General features: G+C 53.3%; 1 protein-coding gene across 1 annotated transcript in view; it reads right to left on the bottom strand.

The window, feature by feature from the left end:
* Positions 1-11,597, bottom strand: part of LOC119970165 (5,6-dihydroxyindole-2-carboxylic acid oxidase-like) — a 37,355-nt gene extending 25,758 nt beyond the window's left edge. Inside the window, exon 1 of the mRNA XM_038804322.1 lies at positions 10,751-11,597. Coding sequence (XP_038660250.1) covers positions 10,751-11,437 — 687 coding nt within the window. The 5' untranslated portion in view covers positions 11,438-11,597. The remainder of the gene's footprint in view (positions 1-10,750) is intronic.
* Positions 11,598-12,479: the final 882 nt, after the last annotated feature.

Genomic DNA, 12,479 nt, shown 5'->3' with positions numbered 1-12,479 from the left:
CTGTTCACTGCCGGATGTTAAGGGGCCACCCAAAGTTTTAAAGCTGAGCAGCATCACCGCTGCTTCAGTGTCAACTTCCATTTGCAACAGATGGCCATTTACCCGGAATGGAACCAGGATAGGGTTACACAAGACGCCTCCTCCTCATCTCCTAAATGGCTGGCCCATGGTCCTGAGTGAATGCCGGCCATGGCCTGATCATTGGGGGCAATCCGCCCGGTCTGTCGACAGGCCCCTTGGTAACAGCAACCAGGTGTAGGACACTGCCACTCATGGCGAGGGCAGGCGGTGGTCCGGGAGACGTGCGGATGGAGGAAGGCACCAACACTCATAACGAGGGCAGGCGGTAGCCCTGGGAGACACGCAGATGTAGGCAGCCGCATTTCAGAGCCTGGAACTGATCTGACCAAAAGGAGGGGTCCACACCCCCCCAGTCCCCACCCACAGGCATTCACTTCCATAGCTTGTGGTTCCTTCGTCTGGGCTGGATGGATGCGAGATCCTCAGAGAAGATTTCGTCAGCAGCCGCCACTGTCTCCGCGTGTGGGAGTTGGGGGCAATCGGGAAAATTCAAGTAATGGATCACCCTGCAAGTCTCCGCCCCCACCATGGCGAGGAACACCACTGCTCATTCCCTGATAAGGCATTGGCTCAAAAGAAGTAGTGAACGGTGTAACGGACTCAGTGTAACGGACCCATTTATCCCGAGCTGTATCAAACGGATCCAACCGACCAAATAACGACATCCCAGAGCACGGAAGAACCCAACTGGAACGCGGGGCTTCAAAGCTGATGGAGGCTGAAATGTTGTCCAGAGCCCAGAGTTTACTCCTCGTCGCCAGCATTATAAGGTCCAGAAAGGAGTCCACACCGAGCCAAACAGGTCAAGCCAAAGGAAAAAGGCTTAATGCAACAGAGAGTACAGAGCAGGTACTGTACTGCAAAGGCCAGTTCACAGTTCCTGGCCCTGTGGTTTTATACAAGATGTAGAAGAGATCCATTTGTGTCCCATTACCTGCTGAACCCCAGGTTTTGACACTAACCATAGCCCCTTAACATTCACTGGCATTACCATCAACATCCTGGGGTTTACTATTGACCAGAAACTACACTGGGCCAGCCTTCTAGATACCTATGCTTAAGAGCAGTTGAGAAACTTGGAATCCTGCAGTGAGTAACCAATCTCCTGACTCCCTAAAGTCTGTCCACCATCTACAAAGCACAAGTCAGGAATGCAATGGAATACTCTCCACTTGCCTGGATGAGTACAGCTCAAGCTCAACACATCCACTTGATTGTGGATGGGAGTGCCATTCACGCCCCTCACCAGTGATGGCAGTAGTGTGTATATCAGCAAGATGCACTCGAAGACTCCCAAGACAGCATTTTCCAAACCCAAAACTGCTGCCATCTAAGACAAGGGCAGAAGACACATGTGAAGAGCAGTTTGAAGTTCCCCTCCAAACCACTCACCATCCTGTCCTGGATATATATTGCTGTTCCTTCACTGTCACTATCATTATCAGGGATCCCTCTCATCCAGGCATTGCCTTCTTCCAGATCCATCCATCAGGCAGAAGGTACAGAAGCTTGATATCCATGATAATGAATTGATTTGCTAAATGATACCAACTGCTTCCACACATTTTAACATGGATTGCAAATAGCAACTATTCAAATTTTGTGAAACTGATAGAATTGTGGAGTCAACATGAAAAGCCTGACAGTACCACTCATCTCCCAAATTCAATAAATAAGGAAGGATGCTGGTGATTATTGGCTGCATTATCAATCATGTTAGTGTGTGTTCCGGTGAGGTCTTGATGTTTGATTCCAAGCCTATCGAAGATATCTAACATGACATTTTGTAACATACTGGAGCTAGGATTGTTCCAAAAAACTGAAATAATGGAGTCTTGTAAACTCCTGTTGTAGGCGAAGGGAAAGTTGCAAACACTATGGCTGGTTTTGCCATTCAGAATAGATATTTCCATGTCAATATTGATAATAAGTAATGCTGAGGTGTCTATGATCTTGACTGAGCATTCCTTGGTGCTTTATAGTAAGTCACTCTCAGGAACAGACTTCTCCATGGTTGAACAAATTAAGGGGCCGATTCTCCCATGCCACACCGTCGGGGAGAATCGCTGTGTGATGGAACCATCAATTCTACGGACACGTGCTTGTAGGATTAGAATAGCGGTTTTAATATACTTACAACAGAGCCAGCCTGTTAGCCGTTGAACTTTCGGTGAACTGGCTGGCTGACTCTGTGGCACGGATCTTTATACAGCAGCTCCAGGGGGAGGAGTTCTGGGGGGGGGAAGCCCAGTACAAACTCTCGAGTACTCCCAGAGCTACTTCCCCCTGATGGTCAGGTAGTGCAACTGCACTTACAATATTGATTGATATATATATATATACTTGGAACAGAGTGACATTGGTAACTTATAATACCGTGTGAATCTCATTCACCACACTGTGCACGCAACTTTTTCTAGCGACGCCGGTCCGACGCAGTTCCGCCATTTTCCCAACCGGCAAGAACGGTGTCATCGAGGTCGGCGTTGCTCATGCCGGAGAATCTGCCAAGCAGGCAGTAGAGGCGATTCTGTTATGTTCATATATGTTTGTGGGGAGGGAGGAGGGGGTTTCGGGTGGGGGAAGGGTGGTTGGGATGGGTGAGGACAGTGCTAAGGAGGATGGGGTGTGGAAAGGAGGGAAGGGGGAAGGAGGAGGGGGTGGTGCAAATGATGCCTCCATCCTGTCGGGTGAGGGGGACAGTAACCCCCAGCTGGAGTGCCAAGGCAGGAAGGTGGTGAAGACACCCTTCCAAGTCGAGGGCATGGTGAAGGGCTCTGGCTGCTGGCGCTGCAATGAGGAGGGATGGGGTGAACTGTACGGGAAACGGATACTGTGGGCAGGTGTAACGGTGCATGTGTGAATGAACTGAGACCAGGCAGCCGGGGCACACATTCATCGAAAGGGATCTGGCTGCCTACGTGCCAAAGCGCACTCCTAACAAATGTCATTGCCTCTCCCTCCCAACCCCCCCCCCCACTTCAAGTTCCTGATGTTTTCACAACAGCCATCGATGTTCGCGGCCATGGCGGCAGCAGCAGCCATGCAGATTGACATTCGGCACGGGCAAGCCAAGCGGCTCAGTGAGGGTGCTGCAGAGGCGGATGCAGCAGAGAGAGTGGCTGCGGAGGTCCCCGTGCCAGGCACTCCTGCTGCAGGCCATCACGCCCGACAGGTCCAAGTGGAGGCGGAGGTGAAAATGACCTCCACGTCGTCGGCCAGGAAGAGGTCGACGACTCAGATCCTGATGGGGCAAGAGGGGAGAAGCACGAGCAGGTGGTCGGGCCAAGGCAGCGGAGGCGTCCCCTACGTCATCGTGTCTACCGGGACCGCATTTCTTTCGAGGACCTCACAGAAGCATGCAGGGGGAGATTCAGATTGAGCCATATATGCCACCTGATGGCGCATCTAGCACCATGTGGAACGGGGGGAGGACATGCCATCCCTGTAAGAGTGAAGGAATCGGTTGCCCTAAATTTTTTCACGACCGGCTCCTTCCAGGCACCGAGTGGGGGCCTATGTGGAATCTCTCAAGCATCGGTGCATCCGGGCCGTTACCGACGGCCTATATGTCGTCGTGGGACATACATAGATTTCCCGGAGAACCACGCACACCAGGCTGCCAGGGCAGTGCAATTCGCCTCAGTGGCCGGGGTCCGGACGGCCCAAGGCATCGTGGATGGGGTGCACGTCAACCTGCGTGCACCGCCGCGGAACAGGGACGTCTTCCTGAACAGGAAGAGGACATGAACGTCCAGGTGGTCTGCAACCACTGAATGCGAATAATGCACGTGCGCGCCCAATACCCAGGCAGCGTTCATGATGCCTTTCTACTGGTGCAGTCCCTTATCCCGCTATTTTCGAGGGTCAGTCACCACACCGACCCACCCGGATGAGGAGCGACAGGGGTTATCCGTTGCGGCCGGGGCTGGTGACGCTTATACGGAGGCCACAGACCAACGCGGTGACCCGCTACAATGAGGCCCATGCTGCAACCAGGGGTGTCGTGGAGAGGTGCGTCAGCCTCCTTAAAATGAGGTACAGGTGCCTGGACCCCTCTGGAGACGCTCTACAGTACGATCCCGACAGGTCGGAAGAATCGTAGTCGCATGCTGCAACTTGCACAACATTGCCCAACAGAGGGGCGATGTCATGGAGGAGGAAGAAGCAGGTGAGCCCGATGAGGGCGTCGCCTCTGACTATGAGGATGAGGATGGGAGGGCGGCGGGACACAGACACCACCGGGGTGCGGGATATGGCTGGGAGGCCGCACGATGCCACCGGCTGGGGCAGCGAGCACACGAGGCGTTGGACGCCCTACGTTTCGCACGCTAGGGGGAGGGCATCGTTGTGCAGGGCACTCGCGCCATCGATCGCGGGCAAAGGCACCACCCAGCAAACCCCCCCCCTCCACACCATCGCACAACCCTACCACACACGGCACCACTCATGCAACACTACACCTGCAGCACCCAGTTATTGTCGTTACACTTTTACTTCCGTAAGCGGGTGTGAACAGTACCATGTTGGATGAGGACAACCCGCTCTGCGATGAGCAGTGAGCTTCAGATCGCTACTGACGGTCTGACTCATGGCCATATCTGAATATCCCCACCTCCATGTCCCCTTTATACGTCACGGACACTCCATCACATGTCCATATGGGGCAGTGGGCGTCGGAGCACTGAGGAAGACGGTGTGTATGGTGTTGGGGGCACACCCGGCCTCACCCTTGCAATGAATTTCGAACACCATCGTCACCGGGCACTGGGTACCTTTAATACCTTGCCCCTTTAAGAGGCTTGGAACCCTGGGGGACTCCGCCTCTGGCTACGCCCCCTGGAAACAGGATATAAGATGAGACTCCATTTTGCGAGCACACTTCTCTCGGATGCAGTCCTGTTCTCTGTATATTAAAGCCTTTGATTACTGACCTCGCTCTCGCGTCGTAATTGAGAGTGCCTCACACACGTTCACCCCCCCCCCCCCCCCCCCCCAGGCACCGGACATAGGACAGACGCATCTAGGTTTGGTGTAACACTTTAATAGTGACATTGAAAGACAAGTGTCCAAGCCAGTAATTACTAATCTATGCCCTGCACCCATGCCTACTTACTATGTGTCTAACATTTTGGACTTACGGGCCCTACCACTACGTCTAGGTGTTTCCCCAGACGGTACAGCAGGAGTGGAGGCGGACTGCTGAGAATCCTGCCCTTCGACAGGGCTCCCCGTCGGCGCACGCTTCCTAGGGTGGCCCGGCCTGGATGGGCCAGGTTGCTCGGCGGGCGTGCTGGATGGCATGGTGCCACCCTCCTCTGCCCACTGCCCACCAGATGCACACCAGGGACAGATGGGGGAGTGCGAGTGTTCCGATCCCTCCCTTGCTGGTGTAACCGGGATAGGCACCAGGACCTCCTCCTCCCTCGGGGAGCTCGGTGGCCCCCGGGCCTCTCTATGGGACGGTGGTGCGAGCGGAGGCAAGCCCCGTTGCACCACCGACACCTGGCACTGCCAGTCCTGGAGGCCCGCTGTGGAATTGACCAGGGTCTGAACGTTCCTGGCGATGGGGCTAAGGGAGTGTGACATCCCTGTCAGGGACAGCGCTACCTCCCGCTGAGTCTGTGCGACGCCATCCATCACATGGATAAGGCCGCCGATGGCCTGCTGAGACTGGGCCAGATCCCGGAGCGGCAGCAATGTCCAGCTGGCTCTCGGACATGACTGCCTGCAAGAGGGCATCCCTGTCGTGGGCCACGGATGACACATTTACACTAAGCCCCGCGCCTTAAAGAACCTGACCCATGGCCGAAACCGTTGCCCCCATCGTGGACTCCACCCGTGCTGTGTCGGCCTGGGTGGCAGGCATGACCGGCACCACTCCCTGCTCGTGGACGCGGATGGACTGCTCCAGCTGCGTCTGCAGTTGCCGGAAGACAGCCGTCATCCCGTCGTCTGGTCCCTGGGGTTGCAAATGCATCGGGTCTACCGATGGGCCTGGAAAGCCCAGGAATGCAGGAACCATCTGGGCAGCAGTTGGGTGCTGGGCCTGGGCTGCCCTCCAACCGTCCAGCCCCTCGGCTGCTCCTACCTCCACCTGCTGTACCGGTTCGGCTGTGTGGTGCGCACCAGTCTGTGACCCAGAAGCCTCGTCACTTACTTGCCCAACCGAGGGGAGTGTATCTGCGATGGCTGAAGTGGTGGGTGACAGCAGTGCTGCGGCCGCTAGGTCCTCGTCTGTACCCAGGTCTGGGGTCTCCTGGCTGGAACTTTGGCCCGTTGCATTCAGTCCACGGCCCATGCCAGGTGCCATGCCCCTGTGCCTCACGTCACAACGTCCTCCGTGTGTCACTGTCCTGAGGGGCTGTCCTGTTGCCGTCACTGTCCTGACTCGCTGTACGCTCCTCGTCCGTCTCACTGTCAGATGTGTCATGACTGTCCGTCCTGACGTCTGTCTGTCCTCGGTGGGTAACCCTTCGGTGGCCCAGCCTCACGGAGGGCCCTCCTGCCCGCGATTCTTCCCCTCTGTCCCTTGCGTCCCTGTGGCCGGAGGAGGTTAGAGTTGGACGGCGGCGGGGTGACAGAGCAGTTCCACGGCGGTGCTCCTTTGGCCCTGGAGAACACAATAAGGCACATTTCGTTAGACACGCGGGGACATGTGAGGGGGTGGAGAGGGCAGTGTGAGGGTGTGGACTGGGGGAGTGGTGCAGTGTCAGGCGGTGGGGTGTGAGAGGGGTGGGGGTACTGATGGGCTGAGGGACTGCATGCAGACAGGGGGTCCTCACTTGGTGCTTCACCTCCGACCTGGCACGGCGCAACCGCCCGTCTGGCGGCTCCCCCAGGAAGGTCCAGAGCCCTCTGCTCATAGAGAAAATGCAGTGGGCGCGGTGGTTCTTGAACGCTCCCTCTGATTGTGAGCTGTCTCGCCCTTGGGGGGAGAGGGGAGGTGAAGCTCAGGGTTAGGTGGTCATCGGCAGGACGCACACATGTAAGCACCATTATCACAAGGTGGGGACACTGGGATCCACGCCATGGCATCTGCCCATAGGCTGGGTTCCACATGTGTCCCAGGTGCAACGTGGGGCCCCATTCCCCCCCCCCCCCACCCCTGACATGGGGCATTGCCCGGGGGGAGTCTCAGGGTACTTACCCTCAATACCCTCACGAGGTTGTGCAGTTTCTTCCTGCACAGGTCTCCCGTGCGAGGGATGTGCCCCACAACGCTGACTGCCATCCCGACCTCTCGCCATCCCCGCCTCATGGTGCTGCACGGCTACCGGTGGCCACGGCTGGGGAAGAGGATGGCCCGGCGATTCTCCACAGTGTCTAGAGGTGCCTCTAGGTCGCTGTCCCGGAAGCGGGGAGCGGCGCGGCGGGGCTCATCCATCTCAGATCTCGGTGTGGCGCCATCCTGCCGTCGCACGATGACGCCGCTGCTCTGTCGCCACGCCAACTGCACTTTCTCCTGGCGCCGCTGCTGGCCCCTTTTCTGCCCCTGAATTGCGGGGGCCGGTTCGTGACGGCGTTCACGATGGCGCGGGCACTTAGTCCCGCGATTAGAGAATCGCCCCCAAGGTTTTCTACTTTGAGAGCTGCGCATATCTGCAAAATGGTGAAGCACAAGTTAGACTTTTCCCTCGAGGTGCAGAAGGCAGTGCAACCCGATGAGTATTTCCATATTTTGGGCACAGTTTTGAAGATATCCGACCGTGATAGGAGTGGCACAGTGGTCAGCAGTGCTGCCTCACAGCACTAGGGATCCTGGTTCAATTCCAAACTTGGATGACTGTGTGTTCTCTCATGTCTGCGTGGGTTTCCTTCGGGTGCCCTGGTTTCCTCCCACAATATATATTGTCACTTCATGTCCAAAAGGTTAGGTGGGGTTACGGGGTTACAGGGATAGTGTGTTCTTTCAGAGGGTGTAGACTCGATGGGCCAAATGGCCTCCTTCTGCACTATAAAGGATTCAGTGATGGGTCACACGTTGATGAAACTGAAGTCTTTTTGTCCGTGATCCTTGCACCTGTGCTAGTTGGGCAAGCTGTGTCTGCAATCCTGTGTTTAAGGGATAATTGCTTTGTTCTTTGAATCTTACATGGCAGAATTAGATCTGGACTGCCATCGTCTGTGTGAAAACATTCCCTAATTGTGGAACTGACATCTTCAAATAATAAGTTTCAATTAATGAGATACAAATTAATCCGTTCGTGTACTTGCAGAAGCCAATTGCCTCAATGCTGTCAAGTATTGTTTTACATGCTCACTATTTCCTTGGCATTTCCAGTGGAATGCACATCATTTTAGTCATCACATTTTCTTCAGTGCAAATTATTTTGAGTGTACTTGCAACTGTATCAAATGTCGATACACCTTCCATGAGCTGCGCACACATTTGCTGGTTTTCTGCTCAAGACAACTGCCGGGATTCTCCATTGCGAATCTGCCCCGCTACAACTGCTGGCGAGGACAGAGAATTTGGCGCCCAGCCAAATCACCCATTCACTGCAGCGAGACCGGAGAATCCTGCCCAATGTATGAGTATTGCCTTAATGTTGATCGCTGCTATGTCTGGCCTTTCCACCCCTGCGCCGGGTGAATCCCAAAATCCATTGATTCCATGTCATGGGAGGATCCCCCAGCAATGAAACTAATACTAAGTTGGTAAAGTTAAATGTTTCGCATCTATCCCCATTGACAATTTTGTTGTGTAATCACTGATTTGATGATATTTTATATATACCCGATTTGCCTCAGAGCAATGCTTCTGGGGGGGGGGGGGGCACAGTAACACAGTGGTTAGCACAGATGCTTCACAGCTCCATGGTCCAAGGTTCGATTCCCAACTTGGGTGACTGTGTGGCGTTTGCACGTTCTCCCCGTGGGTTTCTCCAGGTGCTCCCGTTTCCTTCCACAGTCTAAAGATGTGTAGTTTAGGTGGACTGGCCATGATAAATTGCTCTTCGTGTCCAATAAGGTTAGGTGGGTTTACTGGGTTAGGGGATAGGGAGGCGGTGCGGGCTTATGTCGGGTGCTCTTTCCAAGGGCCAGTGCAGACTCGATGGGCCAAATGTCCTCCTTCTGCACTGTATATTTTATGATTCTATGACTACATAAATGCTACCAATTCTATTCACATGCTTTAAAAATTATCTTCAATTACACAATTTTTACACCAATGTCCAGAGCTTGGGTCTTCACAGGTACTCCTCTGGAGGATTTTCATAACCTTAGCTTTCAAAAGGCTTCATTCACCCAGACTTCAGCATCAGCTACAGTGAATGTAGGTCAGTGAACAAACTAACATAATCAAACACAGGTCATTTAAACAACTGAACATGATTGAAATCTGGCACTCTCCTCGCCTTTCCCCAGTGGCATCATCTGAAGCACAGCTTTAATTTTCACATCTGATGCCCAATGAGCAGAAATTTCCTCCAATGTTGGGAAGGCCGGAAGCCAGTTGAGTCCCTGCTCCTATCTCTGATTCCGAGCGACCAAGTCCAATCCTCTCCCTGCCAATGGTCTGACACTAAACCACGTTTGCCATTAGACTGGTATCATACTTGACCTGTGAGATGAGCTTCCAAATATATATTTGCACCATCACCAAGATCATCTATTGACTCTTTCCAGCTCAGTCCATCTTTGTCTCAGCTCATCTGCTGCTGAAACCATCATTTGTGACTTTGTTAACTCTATTTTATTTTTAATTTTTTTTTTAATTTTAGAGTACCCAATTATTTTTTTCCAATTAAGGGGCAATTTAGCGTGGCCAATCCACCTACTCTGCACATTTTTGGGTTGTGGGGGCGAAACCCACGCAGACACGGGGAGAATGTGCAAACTCCACACGGACAGTGACCCAAAGCCGGGATCGAACCTGGGACCTCAGCGCCGTGAGGCAGCTGTGCTAACCACTAGGCCACCGTGCTGCCCCACTTTGTTAACTCTAGCTTAACTTTTTCCATACACACCTGGTCTCCCACATTTTACCCTCTGTAAACTTGAAGTCATCCAAAATTCCGTGTCCATATCTTAAACTCACACCAAATCCTGATCACCCCTGTGCTCACTGACCATCACTGGTTCCCAGTCGAACAACACCTTCCATTTTAGAATGCTCATCCTCACTTACCCACCTCCTCACCCTCTCCTCCACCTCTACAGCCCTCTGGAGATATTTGCACTCCTCTAATTCTCACCCCTCGAGTATCCCCGATTTTAACCACCCCTCTCCATGGACCACTGGTGCGGTGGCCTCTTGGTTGCCCAGGACCTGCTAGAATTACCTCCTTACACCCCCTGCCTCACCTTCCCAGTTCAAAACATTCCTTAAAAAAAACTTACTCCCTTGACTCAAGGTCCCAATATTTCTTCATGTGTCAGATTTGGTTTCAAGTGCTCCTGTGAAAGCACCCCAGATATCAAATAGTTTTAAAGAAATGAAGAATGGTGCCAAATCCGCAATGATTTAAGGGGGTTTGGGCATTGATTGTCACTCTGGGTGCCAATTGAAATGCACTGACCCCTGATCTAATAATTTTGCCCCAAAAGGTTAAGAAACAATTATTTGCCTTTAGAAAGATTGTATTATGCCCTTAACTTCCTGCAGGTTGAGATGCCAACTACCCCATGCCAGTTTGAAGTGGGTGAAGGACGGGGTCCTTACCTGGATGTCCTGTTCCAGCTGCAGCAGGTGGTAGCGGTGCCAAGTGAGGAAAGCGGGACCCTCATGAGAGAAGTCGATGCCACTGAAGGTTTGCCCTCCTCCCAGGTAGGTCTTACTCACTGAGTAGTAGTGAGTCCAGACGAACAGGTTGTAAATGGAGATGTTCTGGAACTGGGGGCTCTGGCCGTCGGGCCCAGTGATGTTGGCGAGGTGGCGAGTGGCCACCACCAGCTCGGGGTGAGGGGTGACCTTGGCGAGGTGCAGAGCCCGGAGCAGCCTCTGCCTCTCCTGGGGGCTCAGGCGGCGCACGTCCCGCCGCTGCACCAGGAGGGGCCGCCGGCAGTCGGCGCCGCCCCAGCCGAAGTGGCAGCCGCCGCAGTTGGAGCCTCGGAAGTTGGCGGCGCAGCGGCAGCTGCGGTTGAAGAAGCGCAGGGGCCAGCCTTCCCGCTCGTCCAGCCCATCGTGCGGGTACTGCGGGCCGTGGCGAGACGGGTCAGCCCGAAGATCGGCGCACACGCCCCGGCCCAGGCTGGAGCCGCAGCGGTCGCTGGGGTTGGCGGCGAGGCCAGGGCAGCATTCCCCACTCAACAACACCTCCAACTTCACACATTCCCGAGGGAACTGGCCCTGGATCCTCACTATGCAAACTACACTCAGGAGATAGGCGAGGAGCCCCACTGAACCCATCTCTGAAAAAAAAACTTCAGCTCCAGCTTTTTCCCTTAACTTCACTAATCCTGAGTTAATGATGAAAACTGCACAAGACTGGTAACGTTTCCAGCTAATCCTCTTAAATCCCCAATTATTCCCTCGGGGAGGGTCTGCTGCTCATCTTGTGATAATTTTTGGCAAGTATTGGTTCAGGTTAATGATGAAACGGAAAGTTGCTGGGTGCTCTTGCTGTATATAAAGCTGCCAAGTTATAAACAGCTGAAGCATGAATAACGAAAGACACGAGTTTCATTCTGGATCTAAATTACCATTGGTCTGGATGGGAGCATCCACGAGTGCTAAACTTCATCAAACAAATAGCGCTCAGAAAAATGTCTGAGCTAAAAGCTTGAAGGAAATATGAGTAAAAAAGGTTGATTCAGTGAAACAGTTGAAGTGGTTTCTCGCCCCAAGATCACCTGGTGGGATTTCTGCATTGGAGAAATTAGATTGCTTATTTTTTTAAATTCACTTAAGGGATTGCTGGTTAGGTCAGCATTTATTGCCCATCCCTAGTTACCCTTCAGAAGGTGGTGGTGAGCTGCCTTCTTGAACAGCTGCATCACTGAAGTGTATGCACACCCACCGTGCTGTTAGGGAATAAGTTCCAGGATATTGACCCAACAGCAGTGAAGTCTCGTTCAGTTTCTTATCAATGGTAACCCCTGGGATGTTGATTGTGGGGGATTCAGTGATGGTAATGTTAAGGGGCGATAGTTAGATCCTGTCTTGTCGGAGATGGTCATTGTGTGGCGCGAATGTAACTTGCACTTGTCAGTTCACGCTGGATATTGTCCAGGTCTTGCTGCATTTTGACATGGACTGTTTCAGTGTCTGAGGAGTCATGAATGGTGCTGGACATTTGTGCAGTCATCAGCGAACATCCCCACTTCTAACCTTATGATGAAAGGCAGGTCATTGATGAAACAGTTGAAGACGGTTGGGCCGAGGACACTATCCTGGGGAACTCCTGCAGTGATGTCCTGGAGCTGAGATGATTGACCTCCAACCACTACAA

This window comes from Scyliorhinus canicula, chromosome 8 (assembly GCF_902713615.1).
Source record: "Scyliorhinus canicula chromosome 8, sScyCan1.1, whole genome shotgun sequence".
NCBI classification, from domain to species: domain Eukaryota; kingdom Metazoa; phylum Chordata; class Chondrichthyes; order Carcharhiniformes; family Scyliorhinidae; genus Scyliorhinus; species Scyliorhinus canicula.
The sequence above is the reverse complement of the archived record's forward strand: the minus strand, read 5'-3'. Positions and strand labels throughout refer to the sequence as shown.